Source organism: Mytilus californianus, unplaced genomic scaffold, assembly GCF_021869535.1.
Source record: "Mytilus californianus isolate M0D057914Y unplaced genomic scaffold, xbMytCali1.0.p SCAF_12, whole genome shotgun sequence".
NCBI lineage: Eukaryota > Metazoa > Mollusca > Bivalvia > Mytilida > Mytilidae > Mytilus > Mytilus californianus.
In genome coordinates this window covers 56500129-56525959 of record NW_026262604.1, presented here as the reverse complement: position 1 = coordinate 56525959, position 25831 = coordinate 56500129, and the positions used below count along the sequence as shown (strand labels likewise).

The 25831-nt window shown below is 31.8% G+C and overlaps 1 protein-coding gene across 1 annotated transcript; it reads right to left on the bottom strand.

The window, feature by feature from the left end:
• Positions 1-699: 699 nt before the first annotated feature.
• On the bottom strand, positions 700-24955 carry LOC127722060 (cytochrome P450 3A4-like). Its single transcript, XM_052228908.1, has 13 exons — positions 24474-24955; positions 22903-22999; positions 21224-21276; positions 20260-20356; positions 14755-14874; positions 13655-13746; positions 12293-12444; positions 11509-11621; positions 10690-10935; positions 9330-9418; positions 7252-7389; positions 3953-4115; positions 700-3445 (listed from the first exon to the last, which is right to left on the bottom strand). The coding sequence occupies exons 1-13, from the start codon at positions 24566-24568 to the stop codon at positions 3350-3352; spliced, it is 1551 nt and encodes a 516-aa protein (XP_052084868.1). The 5' UTR covers positions 24569-24955; the 3' UTR covers positions 700-3349.
• Positions 24956-25831: the final 876 nt, after the last annotated feature.

Genomic DNA, 25831 nt, shown 5'->3' with positions numbered 1-25831 from the left:
TATTTTTAAACCCGAACCAGGCATATGCATTCTGGAAGGGTGACCTGTAATTGTGCAAATCTTCGTTCTTTGGTCAGTTGGCTTATGGATAGTTGTATCATTTTCAACTCCTACATTATTTTTTCAGTTTGTTTCTGCATAACACATGCAATGGCAGTACCTTTCCAATTACTATTTATGTGTTGTGTCTAAATTTAAATTGTAACACTTTATAGTGACTGGAAAGGGTAGAAAAATTCATCAGATGAGAAAATGCTGAAGACACCTGGAAACGACACCAGATCTTTAGATAGAGCATCTTATAAAAAGAAACTGAGATTTGGATAGTTCCACTTCAAGGTAAAAATGTTCTCTCTTGTGAAATGAAATAAAAAATATATTGTAACACAGTGACTGTAGTTTATTAATAAAGATACTATTACGTGTATTTCTGTATTGGCCTTGTTATTGGTCCTCGGCCAGCTGTATTGGCCTTCGGCTTCGCCTCAGGCCAATACAGGAAGCCTCGGACCAATAACAAGGCCAATACAGAAATACTCACGTAATAATATCATAGTATTGGACATGCTATCATTTTCTTTATTGATATTGTATGTTTTTTAATGAAGTTGTGTAGAAAGAACGATCACTCAGAATATGACTAATATACACATGCTGTTAAGCGTAATGAATAGTCATATAGTAAGTACAAACAACTGGTAAAAGTTTAAATAATTTAATTTTTAATAAACAACAATTAAATGTTCATAAACGTAACATAACAAATCCGCCCTCCCTCTCGGCCCTTAAAGAAAAAGATGTACATTTATTTCAACAGAACATGTTATCGCTAAAATATAAACAAAAACATAACGAAAAAAACTTTATAAAAAGACAAAAGGAAGAATATTAACTGACAGAATACACATACCGACATTACAAATACTCTTAGGTCAAAGGTTATCTATAAATTAAAGCATTGAAACGCAAGAAAGTACACGGTTTATATCATATCGTTATTACAATTTGCAAGGTCAAAGATGAAAGTTATTTCAAAATATCATAAACTTTATGATATCAGATGAAGCATAAGTGTTATAATGTTACAGAAATAAGACATACAAATAAAATAAAAAGACACAAACATACAGTACAAAAAAACTAATACATAAGAAAAAAACAAAAGTACATAGAGCCTTCGTTTCGTCTACACGTAAGATCTGGAGGATGTAATAAAAATTGACAGTCAAACTCATACCTCAATACATGATTAGGATAATAAAGATACAAATACCAACCCAGGAAATAAAAATAATACTTTATAATGTTTTTGCGTGCGAATCGATTTTCTAAATTTACCTTCATCTGAAACGGTCGAACCTAAACATTTGAAAGACAAGGATGTAAAATTACGTAAAAAAGATAGTAGCTATCTGACTTAAAGAGACATTAAAAGGAGAGTTTAATTCATCTAAAGTAAAATTTGCATATGGGAGTTGGTAATTATTTTTTTAATTGATCAACGAGGAAATTTAGGTTTTTTTTTTTTTTTGATCATGTCAGTACCCAAGCAGTGACTACTGAGCCGAGTATACAAAACTAATACATTGGTGTCATAATGATCGCAAGGTCAATCTATGAACTATAAATTGGTGTGTTAACTGTCAAAAGCTTGACCTAGGACTAAACAATCGGTACTACACAGATCTAAAACGATTATTTCGGTAGTGCTGTGAATATTACATATCTGAAAGTTAGTGCTGGATTGAGGGAACTAAATGATACAGATCATTAACATTAAAAACCCGACCCAGTAGTGGTAAATGGGTGAAGACTTTCACGATAGGTACAATGTAGTATACAAATTTTCATATCATGTCCTGACATATTGATGGGGATCAGACAGATCTAAAAGTGAATCCCTGGACTGATTGTTTGGTGTCTCAACTTCTTAAGATTAACCCATGACTATATCAGACAATTCGGGACTGATAAATGGGTGTCAAAACGATCAAAAGTTAAACTGCGATCAAAACCAAACATGGATTCGGGACAGATTTATGATTTTCACGCATACACACAATGTAATAGACTTTTTCATTTTACCGACTTATGACTCCAAATTATATAATGTTTAGATATCCAGAATGTACCAAGTCAAGTAAGAGCAACCAAAAGAAGTACAATCAAGCATATATTCGGTGAAATTTGAGGGGAAAATTTACTGTTTTCCGTCGATTTTGTCGTTTACAAAAACATGAAACAGTTAATTTTCCCCCCAAATTGTACCGTTTGTAATATAAAAATAGTCTATTAAAGATAAAACCCGGATTAATAGTTTCCGTCATACACAAACTTGTGTACAGAGATCAAAATAACATTATGATTGGGACTGTTTGATAATTATCACACATATTAAAGCCAATCCAGAACTGATTTACTAGGATTAAACAGATCGAAGGACTAATTTCGAAGTGATTGATGGGAATGCCACACATTTAAAGACCAGCCAATGACTGTTTGATGAATATGAAAGCGCTTCGAAGGAAATATATTGGCATTTAATAAAGAGTACAAAAGACTAATGAACAGTCTCATTAATTATTCAAATACAAATCTTAAAGCATAATAATATCACATGTAATAACCAAACAGTATTTTCATTAGTTACTGTAAACAAGTCTTTTTTCAGGAGTTTAAAAGTTGCAATTTTTAGGGTGAAATGTGTTCGCGGTTTAATGCTCCTGATTGTGATCTTCTTTAAAGATTGAATTTATGCGAAAAACATTTTGTGAATTTTCTCTTGATCTCGTAAAATGCTAGAAATAAACTCCTCCCGATTATTCCATACTTTACACGTGTGTATTTAAGAGGACGTGATCAAATCATGTGTTATTACGTCACAAGAGTAACCTATTAATTGTGATGAAATATTGTTTTTAAATGTTATGAAAAATTAGACACTATGTAAACTGGTCTTGGTTAGGTCATGTATGACAAACACAAAATGATTCATGTAAGCATATATGAATAATCTCGATAAGTATGTTGATTTCCTTGTAAAAACACATGCACAGTTCAGTAAAAATGTATCACATTAATTCGGCAGATTCATACAAATTGTAGTAATTCACTTAGACTACTATCGAAACTGTAACAGGATTGTGGTTCGTATTTCATTGAACTCAGATCTTGTTGTTTCTACTTAATAAGGTTAACAATTGGTTTTTTTTGGGGTGTTTCGTTGTTCAATATGTGTTGATCATCGAATGCACAATGTGGTAGAAACACAGCGACTTTACTGACTAGGTTCAAAGGGATTGAACAATAATATTGATTTTCTACACATTATGTGGTAGCTAGGACCACTTCAGGTTGACAACATATTATTGTTTCGGAGTTGCAATTTGACATAAACAGCATCTCTTGGTACAAGCATTGGTCGCAGCGCTGTCGGCAACGGGTCCTGAAATTAAAAACATTTGTCTGTTAATTGTATTTTAAAACATAGAAAAAGATGAAATAAATATTCTTAAGAAAATATTGTATGAACGTGGTACTTAATGACTTTCAATAGACCCCAGTCGTGTATGAGTTTTTCATATACATTAGTACAACTGTATTCATTGTATTTAGAATTGGTTTATGTACTAGATCGTAGTATTTACATAATTGCTATTCGTTTTATTTTTGGTGGGGAGGGGGGGGGGGTGTATTCAAAAAGCTTTGTCTGTAATTTTTCTATATAATGTTAGAGTATGTCTGCTCGTCTTTTGTTAGTGATAGTGATTTACTTTTTTATTAAGCCGTGTGTATTACATTTTTGTCAAAAATAAGTTGGTTTACTATCGAATTCTTGATACCTTATTTGGACCGATATTGAAAAAAATATTACAAGTAAAATTTATTTACATATTTGACAATTTCGACACTCAAATGAACCTTTAAATAAAAAAAGTAAGCATGATTTTACCTTAGTTTTATCACATGGTTTCAGTATGAACTGTCTTAAAATAAAAACAATAGCAATTTTCATCAGAGTTAAAGCTATTCTGTAACCAGGACAGATCCGCGGTCCTTGTCCAAACGGTAGAAAACTGTTCGGATGGCGCGAGTTTTTTTCTTCGTCATCAAATCTTAAAAGAAAAGAATATCATTTAAAGGTAAATACATGTACACATATTTCGACGCAGATACGTTAATAAAAAGATTTATAATAAACGTAGGAGAAAATAAAAGAAAATTATATGTGTTATACAACCAATGATAATCTTTCCTTATCAGCCATCCATGACGCTATCGATATGAGTCACGATTGCACAAGCTTTATCTTACCACAAAAGAAAAAAAAAATATTTGGTCTAGGCATATGATAAAGTGTACATATATTACACACTCTATTATTCCTCTATCAATATTATCCCTGCAACAGAGCTCACGTGTGAATATGGTGTCACGGGTTGATACGGGATTAATGTTTAAAAAAGACATACAATATGTCATTATAATTATCTAAAATTTAACAATGGAATGCAATCTGCTGTTTGTAAAAATTACATGTAGGAAGAGAAATCTGAATCTTTTCTCTCCAATATCCAAGGCAATATATATACCAACTTTAAACTCATTATTCTTATTTTTAACATACATGAATCAATTGTAATAAATCATCTTATCTCTAAGAAGACAGACGAAAGATACCAAAGGAAATCAAACTGACAATGCCATGGCACAAAACAAAACAAAAACATATGAAAAGAAAAACAACAGTTCACAAAACACAACAAAGAAGACTTAGTTACACGAACCCCACTAAAACCCGGGGCCGATCGCAGGGGCTCCGGATAGGAACACAGATACTATTCCCCATGTGGCATCTTCTACATTTATTCTTGTCGTTTTATAATCTTTACATTAACATGCTATGTACAACTGTAACAGAATAAGCAAAACAAAAGACATAAAAAAAAACCAATACAATCACTTCAGTAAGTTTCTAGATTAGACACCTAAATAGTGAGAAGTATGAGAAAACGGAAATGTAGGGTATACTTTATTTAATCAGAAGGCAAACAAAACAAAGACACAACAAACCAATCAAATGACATCAAAACGTTAACATAATATTTTAAAAACCATAGACCAGTCCCAAACATACAATGTCAAGCTCTTTCAAGTCTTAACAACGATACTACAAAAAAATCCCATCTAGACAGAACGACGAAACACAGTATGATATAGTTTAGATATGCTATCTAGACAAAACGACGAAACACAGTATGATATTGTTCAGATCTGCTATCTAGACAAAACGACGAAACACAGTATGATATAGTTCAGATCTGCCATCTAGACAAAACGACGATACACAGTATGATATAGTTCAGATATGCCATCTAGACAAAACGACGATACACAGTATGATATAATTCAGATCTGCTATCTAGACAAAACGACGATACACAGTATGATATAGTTCAGATCTGCCATCTAGACAAAACGACGATACACAGTATGATATAATTCAGATCTGCCATCTAGACAAAAATGACGAAACACAGTATGATATTGCTCAGATATGCCATCTAGACAAAACCACGATACACAGTATGATATAATTCAGATCTGCTATCTAGACAAAACGACGAAACACAGTATGATATAGTTCAGATCTGCCATCTAGACAGAACGACGAAACACAGTTTGATATAGTTCAGATCTGCCATCTAGACAAAACAACGAAACACAGTATGATATTGCTCAGATCTGCCATCTAGACAAAAATGACGAAACACAGTATGATATTGCTCAGATCTGCCATCTAGACAAATCGACGAAACACAGTATGATATAGTTCAGATCTGTCATCTAGACAGAACGACGAAACACAGTGTGATATAGTTCAGATCTGCCATCTAGACAAAACAACGAAACACAGTATGATATTGCTCAGATCTGCCATCTAGACAAAAATGACGAAGCACAGTATGATATTGCTCAGATCTGCCATCTAGACAAAGCGACGAAACACAGTATGATATAGCACAGATCTGTTATCTAGACAGAACGACGAAACACAGTATGCTATATCTCAAACTTAAGATAAACTCAGCATAGATACAAGGCATAAAGCTGTGTACGCTAGACACGCGTTTCGCCTCAATACGACTCACCAGTGACGCCCGAATAAAAAATGTTGAAGAGCACTAGAGTTTGGAAATTCAGAAAGGTTTGACAAATACAGCTAATCTACTCCTCTACTCCTGGAGTAGAAAATCCTTTGTATTACGAAAAATTCAGTTTTGTAAATATTTAAATGAATAAAAGTATTTACATGGAAAAGTCAATGAGACAAAGGGACCTTGGTGGCCAAGTCGTCTAAGTAGTCGAACTACTGTATCACTATCCTGTCAACACCAAGGTCGTGAGTTCGAATCCTGCACGTGGCAAGTGCGCTCGACTCTAATATTAACTGACTAGTATTGGGTAGTTTTCTTGCCGAAGGTCGGGGGTTCTTTCAGATTTCCTCCACCAATAAAAGCTGACAACCACGAAAAAACACAATAGTTCTGGAAGTGTCATTAATTACCAATCAATCAATCAATCAATGAGACAGCAACTCCAGACAACGATAACATTAAGCTAATTTAGAGGGCAATATACAGTGTTCATCAATAGACAGGACTTTTGTCAAGCTATAAATAGTTCCGAGTAAAAGTGAAAATATTTAACAGAAAAAATCAAAGATATTCCATTATAACCACATTTAAAAAATAACAACAAAAACATTAATATATGACAATCAACAACTAGTAGTACACGAAAATTAAATATGGTGACAATTATGTTTGTCATTTACGCAATGGCAAGAACACCACTTTACTTTACTACGTCAGTGTACAATATCATAATAATGCACTGCTTTACTTATGTAGGTTGCTGTGTCAAGTTAAACAAATCACGATGCAGCATTATTTAGTTGTAAATTCCTGTGGTTTCCGAAAAGAGCTGTTGAAAATGCACAGTGAAGTCATTGGTAGTTTAGTAAAAAAAAGGCGAAAGATACAAAGGGGTTATTCAAACTCAAGTTGAAAATAAACTGAAAACGCCAGAAAAAAAGACCAAAAGACAAAACATAGTATAGAAAACTAAAGACTGAGCAACATTAAAAAGAAATTTGTAGCGTCAAAATTTCAAGAACCTTCATTATTATGTATCAATTTATAAAGCAACTTCAAAAAGTACATCTAAATGTCAAACATGTTTATTTACCTCTCTGGTTTAAACGTTTCCGGTTCAGGATATATAGTGTCGTCAGCATATAACGGACATAACATTATTCTCAAAACCATTCCCTTTCGAAATTCAACTCCATTTATTGTACAGTCTTCTGTACACGTCCTTGCCACCCTGCAAAACAAGGTTCATTGCATTGACTTGAAGCAGTTTGTATAATTTATCTAATAACGATTGAGTCGTTCAACGATATTGTGCACTGTGAATACGCCGTTTCAAAATCTAATGCATTCTCAAAATATTCTCAAAATCGTGCATCAAAACGCTGTGAATGGCTTTTAATGTCCAAAACAATTAAAATTCAACCAATGACGTGACGTTGTTTCCATTTGGGGTACGAACAATGATATTACCCATGGTTCTTTATATTATGAAACAGCGAATTGTTAAAATTCATCCGTGATTATAGAATTGAATGCTTATTTGTTTTTATTTATACGAAAACTTAATAATGTGAATTACTAATTGTTGAATTTAAAAAATGGGATTGTTGAAAAACAAAAGTGTACACGGAGAACGAACGATGTATATACAAATAGTATTGATTTATTAGTTCGGGGGAGTAGATAATTCTACAATCATGTGTTGTTTTCGTGCCAATAGAACTTCAGCATTTGTATGAATTGAAAACCTACTCTAGAAGTAATGGCATACACAGAAATATGCAAGGGAAAAATAAAGCAGGACTAATAAATGTATGTATCATCCTATAAAGCAATGCTGATTCGAAATTAAAAAAATCACACGAAAGCTACATGTACTGTATACAATATTTTTATTGGTGAATATACGTGACAAATACTGTTGATTCATCTGTTTTCGTAAGGACCTGTTTCTAGGATTTAGAAACAAAATTTATTTTCCTATATTTTCAAATAGTCCGTTTCTATGTATGTTGGCGTTTGTTTTTGTAGCAGTTCAGTGTTTATGTTGTTCCGTTGTTTTCCTCTTATAGTTAATGTGTTTCCCTCGGGTTTGGTTTGAGACCCGAATTTGTTTCAGTTAAATCGATTTATACCTATTGAACAGCGGTATACTTCTGTTGCCTTTATTTCGTTTAATGGATTTGGCAAAGATTTAATACAAGTCTATATGTAATTTATATTTTGTTGAAGACCGACAATCACGGGTCACCTATTCCTACGAAATCAAGAAAAAATAATATCCTATAAATAATATTAATTCCATAGTTTATAAAATGTGTTGAAGTATGACATCATATGGGAACTATACAGACCAGCAGACCTAGTCTAGAGCAACTGTACTGAAATGACTTTCAAAGTTGATTTAATTTAAAACTACAAAGCTTAATATGTAAAGCACGTTTAATTACAAAGTATCATCTAAAACAAGAATAGGCTGAAATCCTGCCTTCTTTCAATTCCGGGGGACCACCAATATCGAAACTAAATAAACACTTTATAATATATTGGTACATACAAATTCACAAAAATACCAGCCTAACAATTTGGTTCGCCAGACACGTCTTTCTTCTTTCGGCAACACAAAACGACGGTTGCGTTGATAAAAAAAATGTTTTAATGTACTAGTAACTATAAATCAAATAGTTGCTTGAATATTTTTCTGAAGCCTAATGAACTTATTATAGTTTGAACTTTAGTCAGACCACCCACAATGTAGCTAGGATATATAAGCACGGCTATACCTATTACATCAAGTATTAGTAAAGCCACATTTAATGACTTTGGACGTTAAATTCAAGTAAATTTGTGAAGAATAAACCTTTCTGAGTGTATAAATAAAGAAAAAGGTTGTACGAAGATGTATAAAGGTGATCTGTTCAAGGCAACCTAATCGAATACAGCCTTTTCGCGCAGTGGCAGTCTTCACATGGTTGCATTATTATCAAGGTGATTCTTATAAGTTCTTACCAAATCATAAAAAGAACGAAATATTTCCGTTAATAACCAGGCAAAAATCAATTGAGATTGAAATTTTTGATTTTTTGGCAACAAGATATATATATTTAGAGTAATTATCCGTTTTTTCAACTATATAATCTTATATGACATTTTTTCTTATAAAATACATACCCTGGTGCACAAGGTAATATTCGCAACGTTTCGTTTATCACATTGTCTAAATATTTCATTTTATGAATAATTTCCACATCTGGGTTATCCTAAAATATTTGAAAACATATATGTATTAAACCTATACAATTGAACAAACACTCTGATCATGATTAAAGTTTGGAATACTAATTTGGAGAACATTGAATAAATAAGTCATCATATACATTATAAAAAGGTATATTTGCTTTTGTTGCATTTAACATGTTTAATGGCTTTTCTGTATTTTCGATAACAGGACTAGTGCTTCATTTGATGAGTTTTCGTTTCATTTTCCTTTGAGTATCTTTATTTCCTGATCTAAGTATGTATGTTTCTTTTAAGGTGGTACCTAACACTACAGGGAGATAACTCTGTAAAAATCAGCTAAACGTTTTAATTACGTTGTATTGTTAAGGAAATATTAAGCTTCTCAATGATCAAAATTAGTGTTTGTCAAACTGCTATATAACCAAAGAAATTTTTCTGATAAAGTGGTTGGTTCAAATTTTTTGAAATTTTTATATTTTTGTCAAAGGGTCAAAGTAAACATTTTGTCAAAATTTTATGAAAATTAAACGAGCCAAATTAATATTAGTCAAGGTGTTGGGTACCACCTTAAATGTAACTAATGTGGACCTGGCTATTCTTCTCAAGCCCCGTTTGAGCTCCTAAAGTTTTGAAGTATTCATATTTTCTTGAAATTCAAATGTTTTGGTTTTGATCACTCCTGGTGAAACTTTTTCAGGAAAAGCGCTTCGGATGACCAAATGTATAAAAAGTTCTTTGTATTGATTTTTCGTCTAAAATAAAAGGTCAGAACTTTTGAATGAAAGTCTATGGTGTTACTATTGTTAATGTCACACCGATTATTTTTGGTCTTGTTCACTTGTTTTTGTTAATATGTCTTTAGACTGAATTAAGCCATTTCAATTGATATTTTATAGTGTGTCTTTCTATGTTGTGATGACACTATTGTTTCAGGTAGGGTAAAGGTTGGCGCCTATTAAAACGTTAAAACCCACTGCGTTTGTTTGCACCTGACCTAAATCAGGAACCTGATGTTTAGTGGTTGTCGTTTGTTGATGTTGTTCATAAGTGTTTTCTCGTTTCTCGTTTTTTATATAGATTAGATCGTTGTTTTTCTTGTTTGAATGGTTTTACACTAGTCATTTTTGTGACCGTTTATAGCTTGCTGTTCGGTGTGAGCCAAGGCTCCGTGTTGAAGGCCGTATTTTGACCTATAAAGATTTACTTTTACAAATTGTGACTTGCATGGAGAGTTGTCTCATTTGCACTCATACCACATCTTCGTATATCTATTAACATTGCAAGTACTTACAAATAAACCACAATGGTGTTTTATCTCTTGAAATAATTTTTCTTGAACATCTTGATTAACTGTTAATTGATGGAGTACAAATGAAAGGGCAGCATTCGTTGTTCCAAATCCGCCACCAGTTATACTATTCAAATGAGCTACGATTTCTTCTACTGTTAAATTTCGCGGTTGGTTCCTATTATTGCTATCTGGTATCTTAGTATAGAGTAGATAATCTATGACATTATCAATGACAGGTTGTTGACCCTTTGGTAAAAAACAAAGGTTTTTGCAATATATATATGTTCACAGACTTTATCTAAAAGTGTAAAGGTTATCATATTGTTTTAATGTATCTACACCATGATTGGACTTTATTTACACATTTAACGATAGTGCTTTGTGTAGAACGTCAACCTTTTTGTCAAAAAATTATTTATTCTTATCTGTTAAATTATGATATTCTCCCGATAGTTCCTGTCATTCATGTGATCGATTATATAAATGGTTTGTCTTGATATTGATGTAGGGTGTAGTCTCACAAGCTTATTGTTGATGTTTTCAAAGCAACTGTCAACATGAATAACAGCAATGAACTAACTTGGTTTTTTTTGTAACACGTGTTCTTATCAGTATTTTATTAGCGTTAAGTGGTCTATAGTCAGTGGATCCGTAGTATTTGATGTAGACAGGGATCTGAACAAAATCATTTTAGCTGTCGGTGACACATAAGAAGTTGTTTCATTTATACTCATCAGCATTACATTTGATTTAAAAGCTTTCTTCGATTTCAATACTTTTTCATTGTAAAGAAATTTGATTTAAGTAATGATGATATACCTGTTCTTGTCTTTTCTCGATAAGTTCTCTTAGTTCGTGAATATGCTGTATATGTGTACTTTTATGCTTTGTATCAAATAACTGTAGAAATGGTACTAATGAATCATAAACTCCTGGGAATATACAATAAGAAGATTTGTTTATATTTGCAAAGTTTAAAAAAAAATTATGTTATATTTTCTTACTTTTTCAAATTTTTAAGTCCACAAATATTATACATTTTGCAACATTTTTTCATAATTGTATCGATTAAATCATCAAAGATCAATCATTCTTCCATTTTGTATAACATATAAATGAGGCCATTTTTGTCTGCGCTGCTGCAGGACAATGAATGGAACTATTTGATCATCACTCTTTTTTATTAAACGTTTTTTCGTTTTTTGCCATGGCATTATCACTTTGTTAACCATTAAAGAGTTGGAATGTTCCTTTGGTATCTTTCGCCTCTCTTCTCTAATGTATATTTGCTTATAAAAAAGAAACTGCGAAAATATAAGTTTTATTTGTCAGCACCAGATATTTCTGTCTTTATCACTCTTCTCTTATCATCTGATTTTTATGAATTCGAAGTGGGTTTCTTAAAGTCAAGTTTGGCACTACCTAGTGCCATTGCCGATTCGAAAGACAAAGCAGTTTGTCTTATCTGATGGTAGCCAAAGAAAAAAATCAAGATCTGTTTTTTCAAGTAATTTGTTTCATTTTTTCAACTATTCTTGAAATCGGAATTAATTTGTGTGCTCTCTTATCATGCTTTGCTTATTTAATTGATATTAATATTTACTTGCTAGTCCTGCAACAGGATTGTCTGCCGAGGAAGACTCGTTAAAAACTTTCATAAATTGATACAATGTTGTATTTTCATCTCTCATGCTATTAACTTTGTAATCAAATGCTGCATTTGCAAAAGCGTCAAGTGTATATCGGTCAATGATTCTGGAATGAAAAAATACATAAAAATTACTATGCCTAAATTAACAGAGAAAACATACAATCATGCATTCAGACTGTTAACAACTAAATTGTTGACCTAGTCCTTCCTTTGTATATTATTTTTGATTGCAAAAACAGCACTTTTGTTATTATTATTATTACAAAGTACAATAATTGCATATTATTCTATATGGCGCTAGATGCACTCAGACTGGTGATGAACATTTTTGTCGTAGGCTTTATGATCCGAGCATGGTATTATTACTTCGCTAACTTGTGATAGGATCCCTGTTGATAGACATCTTGTTTTAGAAAGGGACTCTCAGTTGTTAAAATCGTACATTTAAACCCGCTTGTGAAATTCTATAATTATGGCTTTCAACATGTTTAATAGGTCATATATGAAAAAGAAGATGTTGAATGATTGTCAATGAGACAACTCTCCACAAGAGGACAAATGACACAGAAATTAACAATTGCATGAAACATTTTGTATATTCTAAGACTTGAGGATTTAATACAATGCTCCCCTATGTGAATAGGCTTCACAATATTGAAGGTTACCAATTTATTGTTATTGTTCAAATTCAAGATTAGACAAAATCAACTGCTTTTGAGTGGCCTGTTTTATTAAATTCTTTCTCTAGATGTATACGATTTGGAAAGATTTTTCACCATACATGTGTAGTTTCTGTTTTTCATTGTAAATTAGTTACATAACTTAAGACGCTCTTTAGCTTAGTGTGTGTTTTGTATGATGAAATTAAATTTTAAAAAGTTATAAAACACAGCAGGCTTCTAAATAAGCATATATGACACCAAAAACGCGATATTCGTCTAAAGACTAATCAGCGGCGTATCAAAATATATGGAAGGCCAAATGTGTTACAAAGTTGAAAATCCTACATTTTCAAAATGTTGTGCCCAATCTAGTTATGCTATCAATGCATGAAGTAGACACATGTTATTGTTTTAAATGATTCTACAATTTAATGAACAATTAAAAAAAATGACAGCATAAATGTGTAAAAGAACATATAAATTAAGGCGACATTAATTAACCAATGTTCAAATATCGTAAATCAATTAAGAAAAGACAAATCAAGGTAACAGCTAAAAATCTGAGGAAATCCCATGAACTCAAAAAGAACGAGACTGGGTGCGTCGACTGGGTAAATACATATAGTCTATTAATGATTACATCCAATTGTACCTGCCAATATCGAACCCTTCCTTATACTGGAATGCAGCATCGGACAATATATTTGTGAGTTCAGTTGTTGTCTTGCATAATCGTTCTGACACCTATTTGAACAAAAGAATGATAAAATCATATGAACGTATCATAGTTTTTAATTTATACATATGTACTAATTATTTATTCACTTTAAAATGAAATGTTCATCTCATAATTTACTTTTACAATATTTTTCGAAGAATGCTATTCAATGTTGTACAAGATCACGACAAAAGTATATGAAGAACAAAACACAATGTAGTGCAGTAAATATTATGTTTTAATACAACTTGTATTTTTGGATTTTGGATAATTCTTTACCGAGTACTTATATTCAATTATTCCAGCAATTTGAAGAATGATATACAAGTTTCAAATTCCAAAGACGTCATTCTTTAAATTTCTGACTGTTTGTATGGTATTTGAGACCAAATACTTCAGAAAAACGGCATTCAATGAATAATTGTATTGACTCTAAAGAACCGTGATTTGTTATGTCTTATACGGCATATTCTCATGGCTTCATTATCTCCGATCAAAATGTTACTGTAACTCAATCGTTCAAATTATCGTAATCAGCACACTTTGCATTAAGACACTACACCAAAATATATAATCAATATAAAAATAAGGAGATGTGGTATGATTGCCAATGAGACAACTATCCACCAAAGTTCAAATAAAGTGGATGTAAGCAATGTGTGTTATAAATATTATCAAAATTCCATAATTATTATAATACATGTTTCAAATTAGTCTATTATAAGCCCAGTGAAATGCTATTTTATATAAACGCATGTAGTGACGCAGGTTTTGCTTAACCTTCCGAAGCACACCAGATCAACCCTTATTCGTTTTTGTGAGGTTCATGCTGTTCAGTCTCCAGTTTTCTGTTTTCTGTTTGAAGACTATTGTTTATCTTTCAGTCGTTTTTCGTTTTTCGTCTTTGGCCGTAGTCTTGTGTGTTTTTCCTCTATTAATGATTTTGCTGTTTTCCCTAAGGTGTCTTCTACTTTGTTTGTACTTCCGGAAATATTAATTTATTCTTATCATGCTTAAAATATACAAATACTCACAACATGTATTGGTAAGGAATTAAATGCAGCAACTACTGCCCTCCTCTGTGTTTTCCACTTAGTACCGTGTGCATTTAATAAACTGTACTCATCAGGATAATAGAGAAAAGGATTATATATCTGTAAAAATAGAAATTAAATTGATTATATATATCTGTAAAAATAGAAATTAAATTGATTATATATCTGTAAAAATAGAAATTAAATTGATTATGTATCTGTAAAAATAGAAATTGATACTTTATCTGTAAAAATAGAAGTTGATACTTTATCTGTAAAAATAGAAGTTGATAACATATATATCTAAAAATAGAAATTGATGATATATGTATCTAAAAATAGAAATTGATAATATATCTGTAAATATAGAAATAGATGATATATCTGTAATATAGAAATATTTCAACTTCGTACTTCATTAATGCCTTTTTACTTTTATCATTCGAGCGTCATTGAAGAGTTTTTAGTAGACGAAATGTTAACTCAAATTTGAAGCCGCATTAACGTATTCTCCACATCTTCTATTCAAAGAATAAAAAATCTCTGCTTTTGCCAATTTAACACCTCTGATTTTCAATTTAAAGTGGGTTTATTTTTTTGTGACAAGGAATCAATTAAGGAAAACGTCACTGAGACAGAAAAATAACAGGATGATTTAAACAAATATTTAGATAAAAATTAATAGCACAACTTGTCCGCTGTATACGTATGACATTTCTGTCAGATTGTTTCATATTTCATTACATGGTAATAGTTTTGAGGAGGCATCTTATCTTATCAGATGCTCATTTCGTCGCCTCTTCGTAATGATAAATGTGCATTGACATAATGTGGCATACATGTATGTAAATATGCATTGCAATCATATGTCAAACATGTGAGTTAATATGCATTACAGACATATGAGATATATGTGTGTAAAAGACAAACGAAAGATACCAAAGGGACTTTCAAACCCATAAGACAAAATCAAATTGACAATGCCATGGCAACAAATGAAAAACGACCAAAGGACAAACAACACTTAACAAAACAAAACGCAGAAAACTAAAGATTGGACAACACGAACCCCACCTAATAGCCGGGGATGATCCGAGGTGCTCCGCAAGGTTCAGCAGTTCCTGCTTCAAAGGCGGCACCCGTCTTCTTACTCATGAAAGTACAAACCCAGGGATAAATCTAGTTCATAGTTGAGGATCTATTTTATCCAAAAAGTACGTGACATAGTAACCAAATCTACCTATCAATATAAGGTAAACATTTACACGTTTCATGAGTGCAGTGGAACTTAATATTTGATAATTAATGCCTTTAATGTATAATTTGGTACACTCCTTTAAAGGTTTTTTCAAGAATTTCAATATACTGTAAGGCTAAATAATCATTTTATTTTATTGATGCAAATTAAGGAATTCAGATCTCTCTATGAATAATCAACATTCTTATAAATTACAATTCAACCTCGTGTCATAAGATTGCAATGTTAAAGGTAGAAATATACCAAGTTTTCGAGTAAAATGCATCCTTGGTTATCAGATTTAGGATTTGAGACGTTTCTGATGATGGTAGTCTAGAAAATTGCGTGGGATGCTCCAGAGGTGTTATTTTCATAATTTAGTGCATTGATTACAGGGAAATGGAACCATACAATTTCTGAAGGGCAATTGCATATTCATAATTCATAGTTTTGCATAGGCAATTTTAGGCAATCGTATTAATTGGTGACAGTATATAAACGAACTGAAAATCAAAAAGGTTTTCTTATTTCACTGTTAACAAATTGTATCGCTCAAAAATAATGAACACCCCAAGTATTTTGTTTTTTAAATTATGAAGATAGCTTTAAAAGTTATTCTTCAATCAGTCATGAAAATAGATTTGTTATTTAAGGAACATAGTTGAGCCATAAATGGAAAATATGAGATACTTAATAAACTATTAGCGTTTTTTTTTGTGCTGGTTGGCATCATCGGATATTTCCTATATCTATTTACAAATACCATTCAAGATACCGGCTAAGGATATTTTGCACGATACATTCAAATCAAATCGCTCAGAGTTAGGACCTTAAAAGATTATACATCGAAAAATAGATAATTCAACATGAGATAAAGTAAAAGGAAATGTGGATTTCTATTTTTAGTGTTTACGATGATGATGTACGTAATAAAACCCAAGATATCATATGAGAGTCTTTGGCGGATCAATGAGTTTTGATGATAGATAATGAGTTTAAAGAAATAAACACGTAATAGATTGTATTGTAATAGACTATAACTTTTACACAAAAGCAGAGATATCCTGTGCATACATTGCATTATAATAGCCTTCTTTTAATAGGGTTGTGGATGTAGGCGGAAAGGCAGAACTTTTAAGTTATTATAGTAGCAGTGTTAATTGTTTCGTCATTCTGTGCAAAAAAACCTTCTTGAAGTTTTTTTCATTTGGGAAGCTTGTTATTTTGAATTAAGTATTACAAATATGAGCCTTTGTCATTTCAGTTGAAAAATAAAGCAATATGTAAATAGAAGAGTTATTTGATTTTTTTTTATTGAATTTCGCTTTGTTGGATTTATTTTCTCTTTTATTTGCAAACAAACTTTGAATCAATTTATCTTATTCACGGTACGGTATTGTTCTTAACTTCTAAAGGCCATTAAACCATTTGACTGCGCTAAACATGCATATATGAACCTTGTCGACAGACCGCGCTAGGAACATATGTCTCTCGTTAGACAATGGCAAGGAAAGTTTTCTAGACAAAATAAAACAAACTTCAAATATTAAATATCGATTATATCATAAATGTACAATACTTAGATTCATTATTTTTCAAACAAATGACGGCATAGCGCCATAACGAAAATCAGACGTCAAAAAAACAGTTTGAAATGCTTAACACAATTAATTTGTCGTTTGGGCTTGTATAATATTTGCCTTCGGGTTTATATGATCCGTTCATCCTATTTCGACTCTTCAAAATTCAAGAATCTATCCTAAATTGAGATAAATTATATGGCCTTCCAAATACCGTTTCGATTCCTAAAATCACTGAAGAGGCATTAATTGTCCAAATCCGGATATGGTGTACACAATTTTGCACCTCATGTTTGCGGTATACCATCTGTTCCACAAGTTTATTGTTTTTTGTTTGGTATTAAATTAATAATAAAGATCCATTTTGTTACATCTTGTGACCCGTTTATTTGGCAATCACCAATGGCAGTCAGCAGGATTTAAGAACATCCGTTGTACGACCTGTTAGTCAAATGCGTTTTGTTTAAATATACTTTTTCATTATTGGTCTTTTGGAAAATGCTGTTTGTGCTGTATTTAGATCCCTCTACCAATAAATTTGTTTTGCATGCACACGTATAAAAATTGCAGTTTTTATCCAACGCAATCATAGGTTTGAACGTTGTTTTCAATTTAGACTTATTTATATTTTATCGTTTGGGCTTGTATTATATGTACCTTCGGGTTTATATGATCCGTTCATCCTATTTCGACTCTTCAAAATTCAAGAGTCTATCCTAAATTGAGGTAAATTATATGGCCTTCCAATACCGTTTCGATTCCTAACATCACCGAAGAGACATTAATTGTCCAAATCTGGATATGGTGTACTAATTTTTGCACCTCATGTTTGCGGTATACCATCTTTTCCGCAAGTTTATTGTTTTCTGTTTGGTATTAAATTAATAATAAAGATCCATTTTGTTACATCTTGTGATCCTTTTATTTGGCAATCGCCAATGGCAGTCAGCAGGATTTAAGAACATCCGTTGTTCAACCTGTTAGTCAAATGCGGTTTTTTTTAAATATACTTTTTCACTTTTTTGATCTTTTGGAAAATGTTGTTTGTGCTGTATTTAGATCCCTCTACCAAGAAATTTGTTTTGCATGCACACGTATAAAAATTGCGGTTTTTATCCAACGCAATCATAGGTTTGAGCGTTGTTTTCAATTTAGACTAATATATATACATGTTTATATATATATATATATAACATTAAATACCACGACACTCATTATGAAAGGGCCCCACGATCAAAAGGGATCAAGAAACACTCGATATAAGTACTGAAAGCCACACATATAGCCAATTAAACGTCCAGTGTTTACGTATCGTTGACGTCAGTCGAGATCGGTCGAACGGACGACATTTTAAAATTGGTATTTTTGTAATTAGCACTTGATCAATATCACTGCTGGTGGCCTTTTATTACCCGAGTTTATCATCCATTTTACCCACAATTTAGGTCGGAAAATGTCTGTACCGAGTCAGAAAAATTACATTTTGTTTACCAGTTGTTCCGTTGTTTGATATGGTCCAGCATTTTAAATTGACTTTCCATTTTTCAATTTACCTTGGAGTTCGTTATTTGTGTTATACATTTTTTCAGTAGTAAGTGATTTAAAACACACACTTCTAAAACTCTCCCCGTTAGAAATTAAGAAATTATTTTAAAAAAAGATTAAGGTTCCATTTCTCTCAGACATAATTGACTTTATAAATATTACAATTATATTTGTTTCTTTTCTGTCTCTTCCTGACATCTCTAAGTATTGATACATCACAGGCTTTCAAATAATTAGGCGTGATCATTCTTGATGAACTACAATCAATTAAGGCGTTTCGGACTCACGAAATGTATTAAGTGAATATTTATTTAAGGAATGTACTGTTTACAAAATTTTTACCTAAAAAATAATTAAAACGCAATTTTTTCTTGATTATGTTATTTTGCATTTGAATCGGAATGACCGTATTGTCGTGTTAACTTGGTGTTTCTGTCGAAATGTCCTGGTGCCTGGTGTCACTAAGATGAATTACATTTCCGACAGTAGAACTTCCAGCAGAAACTACAATAGAATTATCTTCAAGAGGATACCACGCGTCCGGTTATGGATGCTTTTGTATTTACATGATCAAAATCATAAATGTTTTACTCAAATTTTCAGTTTGTAAATACGGTGATTGTATTAATTACGAAGGTTCTTTATTAAGGACATCTAGGAGAAAAATAACGCGTGTCACGTTCAGTGAAATCAGTATCATAAATGAGTCCATTTGTAATGCGGATCATGCATGCATAATAGGAGACGCTTTTCCTGTAGATGTATCCTGTGTCGCTCCCTTTGAAATTCAGGTGAATCTCCTGATTTTGTTTGTTACCTTGATTTGTCTCTTCCTAATCGATTAACGAGATTTGAACATCGGTAAATTACTGTCGTCCTAATTTAATTTATGTCCTTAGTATTTGCCATGTAAGTTAAACATATTATATTTGAATGTAAATGGAAATTCAACATTTTTGTTAGAATGGAAATTTTCAAACAATTTTTGATTGTACAAATTCCAAAAATTTAAATGCAAACCTCCATCATTGTTTTTACTACATTAGTATTCCGATCAAGAAAAGTGTATGTTTCACGTCATTGTATTGCTGTGTGGTTGAAGTTTGTTAATACATATATCAAACTACATATTTAAATACATACTGGTCTTATATGAAACTTTTCAAAGTGTTTCACCAGAATTAGTCTTGACATTTCAGGATCGCAAACAACAACACTAGGTTTGAATCCTTCGTAGAACCTACAAAATCATTATGTGAAAAACTTATTGTATATGTACCACACATGCATGAAATAATTTTATTCTATATTAGTACCATTTATGCATATTGATTTTTGTAGACTATCAGATGAGAGTCACAATAGTCAGGTTCATCAACAACTGAGCTCAGAGACCAAGACAGAGCTCAATAGCTTCATACTACATGTACTATGTCAAACAGTTGATTCCTTGCAATATCTCTGTTGGGAAAATCTGAGTTAATGTTTATCTATTTATAACTCATAACTAAGTAGATATAATGACTTATTAACCCAATAATATTGTACCTGCCAAGTTCAACGACCGAACTGATTGTGAATATCCTGATTTAAACAACACTGGATCTAATGAATATATAATGCTATTAAGTATTTCATTATATCATATATTCTATAATTTCTTTTGTCTGGCTGTATACTATTAGGTCATTAGGTAGAATATTGTGTTTCAAATATCTGCGTTTTAGCTACTCATATTGTTAAGACTACGTTATAAAAAAGGATGTGGTATGACTGCCAATGAGACAACTATCCCCAGAGAACAAATGACATAGAAATTAACATTAATAGGTGACTGTACAGCCTTCAACAATGAGCAAACCCATTTCACAATTCATAAAAAAAATACTGACAAAGGAAATATTTGAAAAAACAAATAAATCTATTTCGTAGCATTATACTTGTTGAAAATACATAAACATAAACAGACGATGATACGAATTTGTTGAGAGACAATTTTCGTAAATAAAGTAAGATTTTTTAAATATAAATATAAATGTAAGCCGGCATGAAATATTTTTTTAAAATTGCTTTCACTCTCCTGTTCCTGCATTAAAAGGATACTTACCCGTAAACATCACCATATTTTTTTCTCCAGACTTTAAACATTGACAGTTTGTCCTGAAATTTGAGAGGCAAATTCGCAATTATGTTATAGATAATGCATACTTTAAGGGTTTTCTTTTCGTATAACACACCGACGGGTGCGGGTGTTGCAACATATGTATACTCCTGTTTAAATCCATGAAGCTCATACCTTGATGTCTTAAGATAAAACTTAATAAATAATTGATGTCGGGCACTTGCTATTGTTAATAGATCGTTAATGGTCTATGTTCAATGTATTCACAGGTTTCCTACTATTGAAACGGCCTAGAGCTTGACATTTTGCGTAAAAACCTGTCGTTTTTAATACCGTATGTTGACCTCTAAATGTATCTTGGTTATTTGTATCGTTGGGATGCTGTCTTTCTTATTGATCTTTAACTCTTATCTTTCTATAAACATGATCATTCCAAATAGTTAATGCATTTATCGGCTCGATATCAATACAAAAGGTTCCTTCGCCTTTGATAATCAAGATTGTTTATCAAACTCTACAGTTCATACTGGTGGAATAGAGACTGTTTACACTTCTAAAAATTATCAAAAGGGAAGTTCGGTTCGTTAAAAAAAAATGAAACATTACTTTATGATGTTCATGCATCAGAAGCGCTATTCTGAATTTACCTTCATCATGATCCGTAACGTTCAAAGCCGAACATGTGAAAGCCAATAGTATATAAGAACCAAAACAATTGAAGAGCTATATGACCAGAAAAGACCTGAATAGTCAAATCTATCTAAGGTCAGCTTTACCTGAGGGATGTGAAACCTTAGTTTCTAAAAAAATTATAAATTCATAAACGAACAATTTTAGAAAGATTGATTACAAATCATGTCAGTACCAAAGTGAGCCAGAAGCGGTATCGACCCGATGCAGTAAAAATTTAACACTCTATAAATTTTCATGGTGCCTCCATCGAGTTTATAGTTGACTTTTTGCGTTGTTTTCTCATCCTTTGTTTGTCTCCTGATTTTATTATTATATCAAATGATAATCGTCATTTTTCGAATTCTTTAAAGTTTTTCAGGACCCTTTATAAATAGGTTTATTCTAATTTGTCTTACGAGTAAGGCAAATAACTATTTAAGTTGCAATGCACGTAATGCACTACAGACTTATCGCGTGCTAATAGTCAATTAAGATGAGATATCTTTGAAATATAAACAGACGTATCTAAAATCCAATTATTGTATTGAATACAAAGCTTTGGGGCGTATCATGTCCTTGACCTCATAAAATAAGTTATAACAGAGTAGGTTAAGAAGATTTTACGTATTACAATAGATGGATTAGAGCAGATGTAACGAGATATATACCATTTATTTGTTTGTAAACATTCGGAACGATTCAGCACACGTGGATATAGTCTTTTCATGACAAATTTCCCGCGGTTTTAATAAAACCTACATTATTGAGGGGATTCTAACGGTCCTTGATTCTTTGCGCGGCTTTTGTCTGTTTGTATTTAATAAATTCTTCATATTTTTAATAAGTTTTTGCTTTTTAAATATTTTAGCCTCCAGAATTACGGACGTGACATTAATTGGCACAATGCACAATTTGTTCAGTAAAATAGGTACTGTTAATAATATTTCACTGATAATTATACAATTTGAAGTACTACTAACAGTTCAATTTACCTCTTCTTTAAATTCATGAATGTTTCCCAGAATCCATACCGGTTTTGGTCCGGGAATTTTAAGCGTCTGAAATATACTATAAGTCCTGTGCATTTTCCTGTAAAGTAAATCATACAAAATTTATATATACTGTTTGCTGACATTTTTAAAACTTTAATTTCATCTATGAATATTTAATTGCTAAATGGTTATGGCTTCATGGATAATTATTATCTTAACCTTTTAAATTGAAATAACGTTTTGATCTGTGGAAACATGCTTGATCTCTTTCTTTCGTGATAAATAACAGTTGTATAACTCGAATGAATCCCTTTAAAATGTATTTCTCTGACAAATAGTCAAGTATTGTTTTTATTATTAAGTCGACCAGATTGAACTAAATGAATGGTACACGATCATGTACATATTGGTTATAACAATCAATGCCAAGATATTCCAAACGATAAGTAGTCCTCATGGTTTAACACTAGTCATTTTTGGTGCCCTTTATATCATGCTGTTCGATGTGAGCCAAGGCTCCGTGTTGAAGGCCGAACTTTGACCTATAATGGTTTACTTTTACAAATTGTGACTTGGATGGAGAGTTGTCTCATTGGCACCCATACCACATCTTCTTATATCTGCTCACTACACTTAAGCAAAACAACAATTAATCAATCAATAATATTATACTCCAAAAAGTTCAATTTAACTGTACGTTCAAAGATATAATTTTTTCAATGTGATCACGTGAGGTGTTTTATTGTTATGTGTATGTGTGTGTTTGTTGTTCTTACATAAATCAAGAAAAAGGCTTCAAACGCACGCAATAAAGTGGTTTGTTTCTCATTTATTTGAATTTCCTGTTTACTTGTTTATATGTTCTTGTATCGCCATGATACCAAGATGTAAATTGCAGATTAATGTATCAGGCAAATGTATCCTGCTATGCATGCATCACCCGTCATGCTAATCTACTTAGGGAGCTACCATTTGATTTTTATGGGGGGCTAGGATGAAATTTGAAAAAAATAGGCAGGACAGGAGTTTTGAGTTAAAAAGAAAGGCAGGATGAGATTATTTGCAAATAAAAAGGCAGGATGACAATTTAGTTAAATAAAAAAGTCAGGATAAATTAAAAAATAAAAGGCAGGATCGAATAGAGTGAAAAATAAAAAGGCAGGACCGAATAGAGGGAAAAATAAAAAGGCAGGACAACATTTTTCATCCTAGACCCCCCCCCCCCCCCCCCCCCTTCCCCATAAAAATCAAATTGTAGCTCCCTTAGTCAAAATAGAGGATATGACACACTTGGTATATTTACTGATCATATTATTCTGTTATCTGACCATAACATCTATAAAGTTTCAGATTTGCCATGCTTTGATCTTTGATGAATACATATTTGGCAATGAATAGGCTTCGCAATCATACTGTATATCCTTAATTTCTATTATTTTTATGCAGAAAAAACTCAGCTTTATAATATGAATTTGACTAAAAAGCATGCGATATGTCTGTTGAGAAGTTCAATGTCCTAATCCAGTAAAATGTCATTGCTTCAATTTTTTTTTAAACAAATATGCTCTTACCTATATATGTATATAATCAGTAAAACAATGGCAGTAATTGCAAGGATATCCATTGATAAAATTGGTTGTTGCAGATCGGTACTACTTGGTGACATCAAAATAAGCCTTTCGCCAAATTAAACTGCACAGTTTTTTTTTAAAAGAAACAATGTCCAGAAAATATTTAATTCCTTCCTGAATATCCTTGGTTTTTAAGCCCCAAAAAAGTCAAAATGCAGGATCGATTAACGATTATCCTCTGACAGTTGCACTTTACTTGCGTTCCTTGAACTTTAAGAGTAAATAGTGCTTACGTTTTTTCACTGTCCATAGATCTTTTAATTTAAGTCACAACACTAAGCAATATAAATAACACAGCGTAACGTTCGTGTAAACTGTTAATTTTAACCAATTAATGCAATGAAATATGTTGACTATTTAATCTTGCAAACGCATCGATAATTAAAAAAATTGTATAATGAAATGTATCGGTAAAAGATCTGTAATTGAGTTATATTAAAGAAATATTATCTATTCTTCATGATAAAAAGTAAGTATGACCGAGTGTACATTCTAAATCTAACCGAATTATCAACTATTGTATAAAGACACAAATCTATTTAAAAAAAAGATATATGAATAGTATGGTCAATGCACAATTTTGTAAGACACGCACATTTTTGTGGATCACATTCCGCGAAACATTTAGTTCGTATGTAATAGATGATCAGTAGTCCTTTTGTAAATAAGACCTACAAAGAAGAAAATTATAGTCAATATAAAGTAAATTAATTAATATGCAATTTATTTTGCAAGGTAAATTATGTTCAATTATTCGAATGCATCAGCTATCATTCTGTTATTACTGTATTTAACAGGCTTTGTTTTTATCTTTCTGTTGTTTATGCGTGCGCATATTTTTGTTATTATGCATATGATTCCTTGACCGTTTTATAATTCTATTACCTCAGTCTTGAGTTAATCTATAAATGTTGGATTGCTGTCATTTATTACAATGTTTGATTGGTCAATTATTCTTATTTTAATTGAGTTAAGTCTTCCTGTCGGACATTAAGCCACTTTGAGGTCGAAGCACCATACATTCATCCTAAATGGGTAATCTCACATATAACGTTACATAAGAGGAAAAGCACTTTCCACTGAATATATTTTAAATAACAACTATAAAAAATCAAGCTGGTATATATTTTCTAAACGACGTGTAGTAAGATATACTTAGGCATTTAAAACATTTTTTTTCTTCAAACTTTAACATTCCATTACAATCAAACAATCAATCCAATAATGGACAGAAGTTTTATGAGGGTCTTCATGGGGTTTACAGAATAATGGGTTGCTAAAATATAAAGAATAGAGAA